The sequence below is a fragment of the Oncorhynchus nerka genome, linkage group LG6, assembly GCF_034236695.1.
Source record: "Oncorhynchus nerka isolate Pitt River linkage group LG6, Oner_Uvic_2.0, whole genome shotgun sequence".
NCBI classification, from domain to species: Eukaryota; Metazoa; Chordata; class Actinopteri; order Salmoniformes; family Salmonidae; genus Oncorhynchus; species Oncorhynchus nerka.
In genome coordinates, this window is record NC_088401.1 from 34,028,166 (window position 1) to 34,043,253 (window position 15,088).

General features: G+C 40.9%; 2 protein-coding genes across 4 annotated transcripts; one reads left to right on the forward strand and one right to left on the reverse strand.

Annotated features, from left to right (window-relative positions):
• Nucleotides 1-718: 718 nt before the first annotated feature.
• On the reverse strand, nucleotides 719-3,751 carry chmp4c (charged multivesicular body protein 4C). Of its 2 annotated transcripts, XM_029662720.2 has the most exons (6): nucleotides 3,255-3,735; nucleotides 2,727-2,904; nucleotides 2,365-2,473; nucleotides 2,100-2,171; nucleotides 2,024-2,069; nucleotides 719-1,922 (listed from the first exon to the last, which is right to left on the reverse strand). In XM_029662720.2, exons 1-6 carry the CDS (start codon nucleotides 3,490-3,492, stop codon nucleotides 1,861-1,863), a joined length of 705 nt encoding a protein of 234 aa, XP_029518580.1. In that variant the 5' UTR covers nucleotides 3,493-3,735; the 3' UTR covers nucleotides 719-1,860. The 2 variants fall into 2 exon arrangements, with proteins under 2 accessions (XP_029518580.1, XP_029518579.1); XM_029662719.2 differs by having other exon boundaries at nucleotides 2,024-2,171; nucleotides 3,255-3,751.
• A 729-nt stretch (nucleotides 3,752-4,480) lies between these two features.
• zfand1 (zinc finger, AN1-type domain 1) lies at nucleotides 4,481-14,196 on the forward strand. Of its 2 annotated transcripts, none has more exons than XM_029661498.2 (8): nucleotides 4,481-4,587; nucleotides 5,198-5,240; nucleotides 5,429-5,468; nucleotides 5,661-5,788; nucleotides 10,211-10,302; nucleotides 10,586-10,707; nucleotides 13,315-13,470; nucleotides 13,922-14,196. In XM_029661498.2, the coding sequence occupies exons 1-8, from the start codon at nucleotides 4,533-4,535 to the stop codon at nucleotides 14,096-14,098; spliced, it is 813 nt and encodes a 270-aa protein (XP_029517358.2). In that variant the 5' UTR covers nucleotides 4,481-4,532; the 3' UTR covers nucleotides 14,099-14,196. The 2 variants fall into 2 exon arrangements, with proteins under 2 accessions (XP_029517358.2, XP_029517359.2); XM_029661499.2 differs by having other exon boundaries at nucleotides 4,518-4,560.
• The last annotated feature ends 892 nt before the right edge of the window (nucleotides 14,197-15,088 follow it).

The window sequence follows — 15,088 nt, forward strand, 5'->3', positions numbered from 1 at the left end:
ATACAGTACAGTGCCTATTGAAAGTCTACACGTTTTGCTGCCTTCAAATGAAATACAACATTTGATAAAAGTAGATGTTCACAACCTACTCCACAATTATATAAATTTATCAAATGTGTTGATTGTGTATGTCTTCACACAAGTGTAGAATCTTATGTATAATGATTCACAGCTGAAATTGACCTGAGGACAACATTTATCCATTGTTTTTGTCAAAATTACTCAAGCTCAGTAAATTTGGTTGGGAGTCATTGATGGAGAGCAATACTCAAACCTTGACTGATTTTCAAGCAGATTTAACTCAGGTCTAAGACTGGACCATTCAGGAACACTTAACGCCTATAGGAAGGCCATTACAGTCAGTCTTTGGCTTCAACATTTGTGAAATTTTCCTGCTGAAAAATAAAACTATCCCAGGGTTAGGTACTCAGAAGCCCGTGGCAGGGTTTCTTCTAACTTTTTAATCTCCTTTCATATTTCTTTTGATCTTGCCAAACTTCCCAGGCTGCCGGTAACAAGCATTCCCATAACATGATGCGTCTACCACAGTACTGAAACAATTAAGACATTTCACTTTTGAAAATGTGGAGTTGGTTGTGTAGATTGTTAGGAAACAAAATATCCAGTTGATTCCCTTTTTAGATTTAAAGGGATAGTTCACCCAAATGACACATTGGTTTCCTTACCCTGTAAGGCTAAGCAGTCTATGGAACAGGTATGAGAGCAATCCTTGCATTTGCTTTATTTCCTTGGCACTGTTACCAAATGTGAACATTTTAGCATTTGTGGCACAAAACCTATTCAAGTCATAGTACCGATATTAGCATTTTTTACATACCATGATCAAATCATACAAAAGCATCTACAATTGATTGTGAATCTGTCACTTATACACTGAACAATAATATAAAATGCAACATGTAAAGTGTTGCTACCATGTTTCACAAGCTGAAATAAAAAGATCCCAGAAATGTTCGATGCACAAAAAAACTAAAATCTTGTGCACAAATTTGTTCACATCCCTTTTCGTGAATATTTTTTCTTTGCAAAGCTAATCCATGCACCTGACAGGTGTGGCATATCAAGAAGCTGATTAAACAGCATGATCATTACACTGGTTCACCTTGTGCTGGGGACAGTAAAAAGCCACTAAAATGTGCAGTTGTCACAACACAATGCAACAGACATCTCAAGTTGAGGGAGTGTGCAATTGGCATGCTGACTGCAGGAAAGCCCCACCAGAGCTGTTGCCAGAGAATTTAATGTTCATTTCTCTACCCTAAGCCACTTCCAACATAATTTTAGAGAATTTGGCAGTAGGTCCAACTGGCCTCACAACCACAAGTAACCACACCAGCCCAGAACCACCACATCTGGCTTCTTCACCTGCAGGATTGTCTGAATTTTTGTTCAGTATAGATATGAACATATTTAATATCAGTACCATGACTTAAATGGGATTTGTGCAACAAATGCGAAAATGTTATTGGTTTCCTTACTCAGTAAGCGGTCTATGGACAAAGTTCGACAGCAATCCATGCTTTGGTTTAGTTTCCCTGGCACAGTTTTAAAATAGGCAAACTATCCCTTTCATTTTAAGGCAGCTAAATTTAAAGAGAGGTGTGTAGACTTTCACTAGCAACTGTATCCTTCATTGACAGAAAATGGTGTAATGTAGCAGTAATAAAATCACCTAGTCAGAGCACACATTCCAATACTTCACTTCCATAATTGTACAACACACATAAAAACAATCCAACAAAATAGAGATCATTGGCTTTTCCCTAAGAAACTGATTAGAATAAAAAGACAAAAACATTAAAATGAACATTTGTACATTTAGAGTCTGGTGTGTGTTAGTTACACTGCCCATGCTGCCAGCATCTGCATGTCGTCATCATCCTCTGCCCTCTTCTTGGACGCTGTAAAACAGGAGTTCAAAACTGTTACCCGGAGTCGGTTTAACGCGGGACTGTATTATAAAAACTAGCACACACTTCAACTACCCTTGTCCTGTACTTACGAGTGCGCTGGCTGGGTCGAGTTGAGGGCAGCTTGGCGGTGGGCAGCTTGGAGGTGGGCAGCTTGGCGGTGGGCACACTGGGCACTCTGCCCATGTTCGTCATGCTCTCCTCCAGCTCCAACTCTGCCAGCTCCGCTAACAGCTCATCCTGCAGGATAATCCGAATGGGAGCCATTGAGATGCATGCAGTATTGTACATGTTTGGCAATCAGGAAGTCACAAAACCTAAGTAGCCTATCAAGTAGCCAAACAAATTAATCCTCCACTGGTCACAGTGAATAGGCTAAGAGGATGAATTAAGATGTCTTTCTTTGAGAAATGGTGAGCAGTAAATAGGTTACCTCATCAAATGCATCTCCAAAAGGTCGGGAGATAGCATCACAGATCTCCTGGGCCACTTCCTGCGACTCAGTGATGTCCTGCATCAGAGAGTCAATTTTATCCAGATCCCTGGGAGGAAAAGAGAGAAGATTTAGGAACAGTATAATAGTAGGTCTAGTTAGACATGATCCTATTTTTTGCCTGATATGACGTTAAACTCCGGTTTAAATAGACTTAGGAGCATATAACTGGCAATAAAGTAAATATTGAGAAAGGACCGTGTTTGATAGTTACCAAGGACAAAAGTTGTGCACTATAGGGAATAGGGTGCCATTTGCGGCACATACCCGGTGTTTAATGGTTATTATCCTTGTTAACTCACATGTTCTGGTGGACCCCCTTGATGGCCTTGGCAGCGTAGCCCATGGTCTTCAGGACCTCAGTGTTGGTGTTGGCATTCTCCAATGCCTCCCTTTGGAACTCGATGGTGGAGAGGGTCCCGTCAATCTGGGTGAGCTGCTGCTCAAAGCGCTTCTTCCTCTTCAGTGCCTGGAGGGCCGCTGGTGGTACAGAGGTACAAAAAATATGGTTACGATGGTGATTAAATAGCACATGGAAGTACCGTTTGCATCTTTAGTAGTTAAGAAAAAAACGCAATGGCAGAAGGGGTACAGAAGGACACATTAGTATGAACTAGATAGGAGTCATTAAAGAAAAGTAACTGATAGAAGATTGGGCTGCAAGCAGCATTGACACAACTATTGTCTGTTTCTAGGAGTTCCCTGTATTGACAATGAACAAAATACTTCACCAGAAAAGACGGGATCCTATTGATACAGAGTATTTAGGTTCAGGTGATTCAACAAGGACCAACCAAATCATGCAGACGTGACAATTTCACAATACATACCACGTTTATTCTTGAGGCCATTCTTCTTTGCTATCATAATTTCTTGTTCAATTTTATTTTCCAAGAAATCCTGTTTTTTCGCCAGCATCGCTTCTGTTTCTCGAAGTTTGTGAATTGCCTCCTGCGGGGTAGGTCCTGTCCGAGACCGATGGCCATGTTTCGACTTCGAAGAGCTTGGATAGTGGCTAGAAGAGTTCGAACTTGAGCTTCCCTTGAACAATTTAGAAATTTTGCTCATTTTGGCCTTTTTTTTGTATTCAGTTAAAGTTACGTTTCAAATGTCGCTCGTTAGATCAACTTCTCTGGAGAAAGTCGCGCCAGGTGCAGGTTGCAATTCAAGTACGACGGCTTCAATTCAAAAAAAGCTAGCCAGTCCCACACACCTGAATGACGATTCTTGAAATGTGACACCTGTGGCTGGTCGTGGAAAATAACAATTGGCTTTTATAATGAATGACACAATGGCCTAGGCCCTAGCTATTATGAAAAAACGTGAATTTTACAGAGATAAATAACTAGGCCCCTATGAGAAAATATTGCATATAAAGGATAGGCTTAAGGAAATGTATCTAATTATTTAATGTCAAGATAATCAACACAATAATCATTTAAAAAACAAAACATTTACAGTGGAATAATTCACCTACAATGTAGGACTTTTTACAATGTATCACTCATAAATGTATCATTACTAGTTTGTACAACGTCATGGACAGAGATTGGTTTATGTTTAGTCACGTGAGTCCGTTGCATGGTCAGAGCAAAGATTTTTATAAGTAACATAAGATAAACCACAGCCCGTTTGTTTCCAATGGGAGCATAGTCATAGTCGGTAGAACAAGCAAGGAGTTGGACAGAACCAAACACGAACTAGCGAGAGCCGATTGGCGCGTTCTAGCATATATTTGCACATCTCCGTTAGAGAACGCCTACTCTGTGACGTGCGCGTGTGCAATAACTCAATTCGCCCTTGCACTCCAAAACAACAACAAACACTTTGACAAAGGGTGAATTCTACAAAACGTTGCCACTCTGTTCGTAACATATTTATAGTTTTGAAAACAGAAAACTGCATTGAGATCAAATGTTTAATCGATGAGAAAATTAGCAGAATTTCGGCAAAAATCCATCTCGCTCCATCTTCTCCCACTGCCGACCACCACCATATTTGGTAGTGAGTGGTATTATTGCTTCACATTTTTACATCCGCTGAAATATCTGTCTCATTGTTACATCTGTGGCCAAAGTTGAAAAGTTGACTTTGACGCAAGAAGAATCATGGCTGAACTAGACATTGGGAAACATTGTAACATAAAGTCCTGCCATCAGACAGGTTTTCATTAAAAAACATTTTTACTAGAATTATGTGATCGAAAGAATGAACTATGTTGCTTCACGTTAAATGTTGTGTTTTTGTATTTGTAGCTACCGTTTGTTTTGCCAACTTGCTAATTGGTTAGCTAGCTACATGTCTATGCTAATCACTGTAAGGCTGGCTAACTTGTTAGCTGTTGACAACATTTAGCTGCTAGCTAGTTAGTTAATAACACTTAGTCAATTTGTAAGTGTAGCCAATTTAATTGAGCTCTTATTTCTCTCTAGAAGTAGCTAGAAACACAAAAGCTTTGGAATCCATAATGAGTCAGCAAGGGCAGCTAGAACTAGCAGTGGCTAGATCGGCAGTTAGCAGTAGCTAGCCAGTTAGCAGTGGCTTGCCAATATTTTCTTCTGGTTCTTATAACGTTACAGCGAAATAAGCAGACCAGACCCAGCTGCTAATGCATTGGTGCATACTAAAACATTTTTTAGTATTAAACTGTCTGGGTGGGACATCTTCAATTATCCACCATCGTTTTGCTATCACTGCTGCTAGCCTTTGATTTTGGCATTATGTTGAAGTTGTCAGTGCATTTTACTACTGTCTATCCCAATTTCTCCTCCAGATTTTCTGCCATTCATTTGTGATGCCTGCAGGGGTGTTTTCTGGTAAGATCAGATTTTTATTGTTGTTTAACCTTTTATTTATCCAGGCGATAAATATGACGGCCTGACTTGTGTATATGCGTTTAACTAAATTCACTCACCATGGCTCTTGGGTTTGAATGTGATATAAAAAAATAAAAAACATGTTTTTGTGATTGACTACTAGACAAGTCTTTTTACTTTCCTTCCAGCCTTGAACACAGAAGTCGAGATTTGCACGCTTGTCCTGTGGTAAGAAACTGCCTGCGTCCCAAACGGCATCCTAATTCCTACTTTAGACCAAAGCCTGCTATTTTGACCCAAAAGTAATGCCCTATATAGGGAATAGGGGGCCAAATGGGATGCATATTCAGCGTTGAGATTTAATGGCAAACTAGTTTTCATGATTTTGAATCCAGTCATGATTGAAAATGTTTTTCTCAGGTGGACGTTAAAAAAGAAGTCCAGATATCTGGTGGCTGTACGAGACACCCATGCACATTTGAAGACTGCAAAGGGAAAGAACTGTTGCCAGTCATTTGTCCACACTGTCAGAAACATTTCTGTTTGGCGTAAGTGTCATGTTTCTTCCCTTTGTCTGCCCTGGTCTCTCCAACAAGAACAGGGACAATATTAAAAAAGTTTCTCAGAAGGAGTGCTGATCTACGATCAGTTTTGCCTTTTCACAATGGATGGACAGGGGTGATCCTAAATCAGCACTCCTATTCTGAGACACTTTGTGAATACAGGTCCAGAGCTACTGAAACTAGTGTTAGGTGATGTGTTGGTTGAGGAGTAGAGCATGGGTTCTCAAACTTTTTGGGTCCGGGGACATCTTTTGTGACAGCAAATTTATCAGGGACCACCTCGAATGAGATAATACAACTTTTTGTATGTTATTGCTATGACTTTGCCAGTGCATTGCTGGACAAACTGTGTCTCAAGCCCTGAAAGACAGTTTTAAAGGCCCACCTCTTGGCATTGGAGTGAAAATGTTGCAGTTTTCAAGCAAATGTTCTGCAATTGGTAAAAACCTGATGGGTGGGCCTGGAGAAATGTAACAACTCAAATTCATAGAACGAGCTATAGCTACAAGGACCGACTGTCCATTATACCTCCATTTTAGTTTTAACAATGTTTTGAGGCTATACAGTGTTCTTCTTAAAATATTTAGTGGAACAAGCTTATATTTTGGATTCTGATGGGGTACAACAGTTGAACTAAGCTCATGGGGCATTTATAAGCTATATTCTTTTCAAATCAATGGGTATATCATGATATTCCATACAAAAAAATGGATGTAGCTCAAGGCGTCCGCATGCTTCCCATTTATTTATTTTTCATTTAACCTTTATTTAACAAGGCAAGTCAGTTAAGAACAAATTCTTATTTACAATGACGGCCTGGCAAAAGGCCTGTGGGGACGGGGGCTGGGATGACATTTTTTAATTATAAATATAGGACAAAACACACATCACGACACTACATAAAGGGAGACCTAAGACGACAACAGCAAGGCAGCAACACATGACAACAACATGGTAGCAGCACAAAACATGGTACAAACATTATTGCGCACAGACAACAGCACAAACGGCAAGAAGGTAGAGACAGCAATACATCCCATCCAAAACAGTCCGGAACAGTTTGTGCACACACTACATTATCAAAGTATGTGGACACATGCTCGTAGAACATCTCATTCCAAAATCATGCGCATTAATATGGAGTTGGTCCCCCTTTGCTGCTATAACAGCCTCCACTCTTCTGAGAAGGCTTTCCACTAGATGTTGGAACATTACTGTGGGGACTTGCTTCCATTCAGCCGCAAGGGCATTAGTGAGGTCAGGCACTGATGTTGGGTGATTAGGCCTGGCTCGCAGTTGCCGTTCCAATTCATCACAAAGATGTTCGATGGGGTTGAGGTCAGGGCTCTGTACAGGCCAGTCATGTTCTTTCACACCGATCTTGACAAACCATTTCTGTATGGCCCTTGCTTTGTGCATGGGGGCATTGTCATGTTGAAACAGGAAAGGGCCTTCCCCAAATTGTGAAGCCATGAAGTTGGAAGCACAGAATCCTATAAAGTCGGCAAAAAAGAAACATATTTTTCAGGACCCTGCCTTTTCAAAGATAATTCGTAAAAATCCAAATTACTTCAATGATCGTCATTGTAAAAGGTTTAAACACTGTTTCCCATGCTTGTTTCCCATAAACAATTAATGAACATGCACCTGTGGAACGGTCGTTAAGGCACTAACAGCTTACAGATGGTAGACAATTAAGGTCACAGTTATGAAAATGTAGGACACTAAAGAGGCCTTTCTACTGACTCTGAAAAACACCAAAAGAAAGATCCCTGCTCATTTGCGTGAACGTGCCTTTGGCATGCTGCAAGGAGGCATGAGGACTGCAGATGTGGCCAGGGCAATAAATTGCAATGTCCGTACTGTGAGACGCCTAGGACAGCTCTACAGGAAGACAGGATGGACAGCTGATCGTCCTCGCGGTGGCAGACCACGTGTAACAACTCCTGCACACGATCGGTACATCTGAACATCACACCTGTGAGACAGGTACAGGATGGCAGCAACAACTGCCCAAGTTACACCAGGAACGTGCAATCCCTTCATAAGTGCTCACACTGTCTGCAATAGGCTGAGAGAGGCTGGACTGAGGGCTTGTAGGTCTGTTGTAAGACCTCACCGGCAACAACGTTGCCAGACCTCACCGGCAACAACGTCGCCTATGGGCACAGACCCACCATCATTGGACCAGACATGACTGGCGAAAAGTGCTCTTCACTGACAAGCCACGGTTTTGTCTCACCAGGATGGTGATGGTCGGATTTGCGTTTATCATCGAAGGAATGAGCATTTCACCGAGACCTGTACTCTGGAGCGGGACCGATTTGGAGGTGGAGGGTCCGTCATGGTCTGGGGCGGTGTGTCACAGCATCATTGGACTGAGCTTGTTGTCATTGCAGGCAATCTCAACACAGTGTGTTACAGGGAAGACATCCTCTGTGTGGTTAGAGCGTTGGGCTGTGTGGTTAGAGCGTTGGGCCAGTAACCAAAAGGTTGCTAGATCGAGCTGACAAGGTAAAAATCTGTCGTTCTGCCCCCGAACAAGGCAGTTAACCCACTGTTCCTAGGCCTTCATTGTAAATAAGAATTTGTTCTTAACTGACTTGCCTAGTTAAATAAAGATTAAATAAAAAATAGCCAAATCCACTCATTTGTATATACCGTGTATATTATGATGATATTTTGTGACCTTCGCCTGTTCGTGTGCACAAAAAAATGTATTGAGGCAAGCTCAAGTCCTAGCCCCTTTGTAGGTGATTGGTCAACAATAGGGATTCTTCAATGAAGTGTTGTCATTCAACGAGACATGCACATTTTTCACTTGAGAAATACTGCACCAAACATTTGGCAAAAATGTCTGTTAATGACAGATTTCTTGAGTGATCATACAGTGCGTTTAGAAAGTATTCATACCCCTTTACTTATTCCACATTTTATTGTTACAGCCTGAATTCAAAATGGATTAAATTGCTTTTTTTTCTCACCCATCTACACACAAAACCCCATAATGACAATGTGAAAACATGTTTTTAGATATTTTTGTATATTTATTGAATATGGAATATAGAAATATTTATATACATAAGTATTCACACCCCTGAGTCAATACGTTGAATCCCCTTTCGCAGTGATTACAGCTGATAGTCTTTAAGAGCTTTACACACTTGGATTTGACAAAATTGCTCATTATTCTTTTAAAAATTCTTCAAGCTCTGCGAAGTTGGTTGTTGATCATGTCTCGATTGCCATTTTCAAGTCTTACCATAGATTTTCAAGTTGATTTAAGTCAAACCTGTAACTAGGCCAGTCGGAAACATTCAATGTCATCTTAGTAAGTAACTCCATTGTATATTTGGCCTTGTGTTTTTGGTTATTGTCCTGCTGAAATGTACATTTGTTCTCCCAATGTCTGTTGGAAAGCAGACTGGACCAGGTTTTCCTCTATGATTTTGCCTGTGCTTAGCTCTATTCATTTTGTTTTTATCCTTAAACTTCCTAGTCCTTGATGGTGACAAGCATACCCATAACAAATGCAGCCACCGCCATGCTTAGAAATATGAAGAATGGTACTCAGTGATGTGTTAGGGCATAAAGTTAATTTCTTTGCCACATTTTTTGCAGTTTTACTTTAGTTTTACTTTCTTGCAAACAGGATGCATGTTTTGGAATATATTTATTCTGTAAAGGTGTGCCTTTTTTCACGGTCATTTAGGTTAGTATTGTGGAGTGAAAAATGAGGATGGATCCACAACCTTGTATCCTCCCATCACAGCCATTAAACTCCGTAACTGTTTTAGTCATCATTAGCATCATGGTGAAATCCCTGAGCAGTTTCCTTCCTCTCCGGAAACTGAGTTCTTTGTAGTGACTGGGGGTATTGTAACACTATAAAAATGTGGAAAAAGTCCATGGGTGAATACTTTCTAAAGGCACTGCAGATTCATTCTATTTTGAGGAAGTGTATACTGGCTACAGGGTCTCAACGTGGACTTACCCGAACGGAAGCATGCTGACGCACATTTGAAATTACAGTGCATGTATGTAGTTGATTTTTTTTTTAATTCTGGGAATACAAGAAGTATTATAATTTGACAAATGGATAATTGGTGGAGCGCTGTGGGATACCAATATCCCAGTGAGCCTCCCAAGACCATGTTTCCCAGGATTAATTACATACATTTTAGACGAATAATATTACATTGTATTATATTACACCCTCTAAACTTATTTCATGGATCCCTTGGCCAAAATTGGTTTAATCTGTTGTTTGAAATATTCCTTAAAAGAAAATGTAATGTAAGAAAATATATATCTTTGAGATCTAGCCATGGACCGCCTGCAGTTGGAAAGACAGATGATGGGTGTGTTAAAAGCTCCTCTCATACCCCCATTTTCTTTATTCTCCAGCCATCGTCACCAAGATGACCACAAGTGTGATAACCTGGAAACGCCCAAGCCTCGCATGGCTGCCACACAAGCGCTCGTGCAGAAGATTGTAGGTTAGTCACAGTCGCAACCTTTCATCACAAACCTCCCAAAAATACTTTTACTGGGTCCATTGGAGTTATATCCCAAATGGTACCCTATTACCTATTTCCACAGGGCTGTGGTCAAAAGTAGTGAACTATATAGGGAATAGGGTGCCATTTGGGAGTCTTTTTCAAAATAAATTGTATGACATCCATGGCCATACAGGATATGCTTATCCCTGCTATTCTTTAGCCTGTCCACATGAGGGCAGTGTTTACCAAAATGTTGGGTTCTACCCTCTTGACTGAACAGAGTCCAAGAAGGCTTTGCCTCTGAGGAAAGGTCGCAAGGGAGTAAAGAATGCTGCAACAGCAGCCAAGGTGACTTTGATGAAACTAAAGCTTCATGCTGAGGGAGACAAGGGACTGCCACAGGTACTACCAGAGCGATGGAGAGCGAGATGCAGAGTGATTGCTTCCAACCTATTCCCTAGTGGGCTACTTTCAACCAGGGCCCACTGGGCTCTGTTCAAAAGTAGTGCACTATTTAGGGAATAGGGTGTAATTTGAGATTCAGACAGAGTGTGGTGTGTAGACTTGAACTGTGATGGTATTATTAAAGTGGGGCTGTGATATATATATATATATATATATAATGCCACATACTATGTTGGGTCAAGAAGTAATAACCTAATTTCTGCAGTTTTTTTTTTAACTAGGCAAGTCGGTTAAGAACAAATATATACTACCGGTCAAAAGTTTTAGAACAGTTTGAACACACCTACTCATTCAAGGGTTTATCTTTATTTTTACTGTTTTCTACATTGTTGAATAATAGTGAAGACATCAACTATGAAATGACACATGGAATCATGTAGTAACCAAAAAAGTGTTAAATAAATCAAATATATTTGAGATTTTTCAAATAGCCACCCTTTGCCTTGATGACAGCTTTGCACACTCTTTGCATTCTCAACCAGCTTCATGAGGTAGTAACCTGGAATGCATTTCAATTAACAGGTGTGCCTTAAGTAAATTTGTGGAATTTCTTTCCTTAATGCTTTTGAGCCAATCAGTTGTGTTGTGACAAGGTCGGGGGTATACAGAAGATAGCCCCATTTGGTAAAAGACCAAGTCCATATTATGGAAAGAGCAGCTCAAATAAGCAAAGAGAAACGATAGCCCATTACTTTAAGACATTAAGGTCAGTCAATACGGAACATTTCAAGAACCTTGAAAGTTTCTTCAAGTGCAGTCGCAAAAACCATCAAGTGCTATGATGAAACAGGCTCTCATGAGGACAACCACAGGAAAGGAAGACCCAGAGTTACCTCTGCTGCAGAGGATAAGTTCATTAGTTACCAGCCTCAGAAAATGCAGCCCAAGTAAATGAGTTCAAGTAACAGACACATCTCAACATGAACTGTTCAGAGGAGACTGTGTGAATCAGGCCTTCATGGTCGATTGCTGCAAAGAAACCACTACTAAAGGACACCAATAAGAAGAAGAGACTTGTTTGCGCCAAGAAACACGAGCAATGGACATTAGACCGATGGAAATTTGTCCTTTGTTCTGGAGTCCAAATTTGAGATTTTTGGCTCTAACCGTCATGTCTTTGTGAGATGTGGTGTGGGTGAACGGATGATCTCCACATGTGTATTTCCCACCGTAAAGCAAGGAGTTGGTGTGGGGTTGCTTTGCTGGTGACACTGTGATTTATTTAGAATTTGAGGCACACTTAACCAGCATGGCTACCGCAGCATTCTGCAGCGATATGCCACTCCAACTGGTTTGGGCTTAGTGGGACTTTCATTTGTTTTTCAACAGGACAATAACCCAACATGCCTCCAGGCTGTGTAAGGGCTATTTTACCAAGAAGGAGAGTGATGGAGTGCTGCATCATATGACCGGGCCTGCCTAATACTCCGACCTCAACCAAATTGAGATGGTTTGGGATGAGTCAGACCGCAGAGTGAAGGAAAAGCAGTCAACAAGTGCTCAGCATATGTGGGAACTCCTTAAAGATTGTTGGAAAAGCATTCCAGGAACTTTTGACCGGTAGTGTATATACTGTATATTTGTTTGCAATTGTTTAAACCAATCTAAAACAATGCATAAGTCTCTGCGATGCTTTAGCCTAGCGGTAGAATGCCAGAGGAAGAGTTATCTCTGATGGGAATATCTTTGGTTTGTCTCTATGATATTCAGAAGCTGAGTTATGGCCTTTTAAAGTTGAGGAGTCAAAGAAATTACATCCTCTAATTTCTTTGACTCCTCATCTTTTGAAGGTCGTACCTCTGCTGAATATCATAGAGACAAACCAAAGATATTCCCAGCAGTCGACTCTCCCGCTGGCATTTAACCGCTTGTATCTAGCCTAAATCATGGCAGATTTATGCATAATTTTTTTAACAATCGCATATAATAAACAAATATTCCCCCCTCGAGTCAAGGAAGGTTTACACCCGAGGAAGAGTCACCTCTGATGGGAATATCTTTGGTTTGTCTCTGATATTCAGAAGCTGAGCTATGACCTTTTTGAAGTTGAGGAGTCAAAGAAACTTGCTTGGAAGTAATCCTGTACAATGTGACTCTGTCGCTATCAATCGATCTATTCACTTTCTGTAGAAGAGAAATATATGTATAATTAAGTTGAAAACATTGGCCTATAAAACATATTTGGTAGCGGGGAAATCAGGTTTAGAATGCATTTTCCTTATCTATTATTATTATTATTATTATTATGATTAAATAGCCTATCCAAAAGATGCCATGAGTCTTGTTAAACTACGTGGAATTGAGGGAAATGGACTTCCAAAATGTTTCTTAGGGCCCCCATTAAACATTCAAGCTGGTTTAATATAGGGAATGTCAATAAACAATAAAAAGGGAGTGATAGTAAAAATGGGGGGGGGTGAAAAGGTTAGGAACCCTGCTGTAAACAGCATCTACCTGTCATCATTCTATAAAGAGTCCGTGTCTTTTATGTGCTTTTTCATTTGATTTGATATACAAGTCTACATCTCTAACTTTGCTTTCCAGACAGAGAGGACCTATTTTAATGTCTTCCTTCCCAGAGAGGGCAAAGACTCCAGCCTGCCTATGTTTTTCTGTTCCAAGTGGAGTGTGGGGAAAGTAGTGGACTACGCCGCCTCACTGGCCAGCCTCAAGAACAACAACAACGTACTAACGGCTAAGGTAACAGAAAACAGCCTCGAGCAGCAGGTTCCAATCAACCTATTGTACCGCTATCATCAAACACATTTTTAGAATCCTCTCTTTTTGAAACATCTTAGAACAATGTATTAACAGAAAGGTAACCGAAAACTATCACGAGCTGTCTCCAAGCAGAAGAACCTATTCTACCATTGTCATTATGCAAATATTAGAGACGAAACATACCAACACGGACATTGGCAGTGCGCAATGGCTATCCATCCTATCGCCACTGACCACAGAACATCGGCCGCCATTTTCTGTTTGTTTCTATTCTATTCTACATGTTGAATCGCCACCATTTGTCAACACCCAGCAGGTGATCGACTGCGCATGGAAAACTTTCCTGTTGGTCTGTCGTGTCTCTAAGATACCTCTTACTAAAAAACGACTTTGTCCTCCTCCCCCCCGTGGCGTTGTTGTTGACGTGTAGAAGCTGCGGCTGTGCCACCCCCAGACGGGCGAGGCTCTCAAGATGGACGACACCCTTCTCTCCATGCTGGCTCACCCAGACTCGCCCCTCTACAATGGGGGCGACGTGATCCTTGAGTACCTGGACAACGACTGCTCAGGCCTGGAGGACACCTCTGCCTACATCCCACAGTCCTGACTCGCACACGACACTGATGGTCTAAATCATTTTGAGTCGTTGGAATACTATGAACATGTGTTTTTTTATTTAGGATATTAAAGTTTTGATTTATGGCAGTTTGACATGTGCTCCATTTGCTTAGAAAATACAATGTACGAATGTGTATTTTGTTGAAGTACAGGGGGTGGTATTGTAGTCATGATCTGGAAAAGGGCTTCTAATGTGGGTTCTCTGGTACCTATTTGATAGTAAAACATTTCCCTTATTATTGTGATCCTCTGGGTCACTTAGGCAATTTGGAATTCACTATTGACAGTAATGAAAGCTAGCCACGTGCATTTCAATTGGAGTGAGCAAGCAATGTTATGGCATTGCCGGGGATAGTGATCAGATGGGGATAGGGATCTGTGCAATTATAAATTGGGAGTTGGAACCAAAGTTCTCAACAGTAATTTGCCATTGATTAATGGTATACTCATTGAAAAACAAGCAGAATCGAATCAACCCAGGTGGGACTTGAACCCACAATCCCCAGGCTGATTGATGCCTTTTCCACTGGGCCACTGATGTAAAGGTGAGAAAAATGTATTTGGTCAGATCGTGTTGTTTTTACAGGCGAGATAAACTCCCTGCTACTCTGTTCTCTGCCTCAGCCAAGTGGAACATCAATGTGTAATCGTTGTTCAACACAGGCACGTTCTCTGTACCTGTTCAAACTGATGTCATTGCCAACATTATTTTCATCATTCAAATTAGAAAATTACACTACCCAAGGTTATTCATGGTAAACGCTGCAAATATTGGCTCAATCGGAAATGACCTTTAAATGTCCACTGCGTTTTTAAGCGGATCTACCGCTGATGGGATTGAATCCCGGCCTTAGCAGCATGACTTTCAAGCAAGTAGCAGTTTCTTATGCTTTCAATCCCATCAGACCATATACTGATAGTGTTTCCATACTTTATAATATCCTGTTGAATCTGATACACCAGCACCCCCACGAAACAA

Excerpts from the sequence above, each read along its gene's own strand:
- chmp4c (XM_029662719.2), bottom strand. The coding sequence starts at position 3,492 with ATGAGCAAAATTTCTAAATTGTTCAAGGGAAGCTCAAGTTCGAACTCT. Across the intron at positions 2,172-2,364 it reads TTGGAGATGCATTTGATGAG|GATGAGCTGTTAGCGGAGCT; the intron begins GTAACCTATTTA and ends ATTATCCTGCAG. Across the intron at positions 1,923-2,023 it reads TCGACCCAGCCAGCGCACTC|CGTCCAAGAAGAGGGCAGAG; the intron begins GTAAGTACAGGA and ends CCTGTTTTACAG.
- zfand1 (XM_029661498.2), top strand. The coding sequence starts at position 4,533 with ATGGCTGAACTAGACATTGGGAAACATTGTAACATAAAGTCCTGCCAT. Across the intron at positions 10,303-10,585 it reads GCTCGTGCAGAAGATTGTAG|AGTCCAAGAAGGCTTTGCCT; the intron begins GTTAGTCACAGT and ends TTGACTGAACAG. Across the intron at positions 10,708-13,314 it reads GAGACAAGGGACTGCCACAG|ACAGAGAGGACCTATTTTAA; the intron begins GTACTACCAGAG and ends TTTGCTTTCCAG.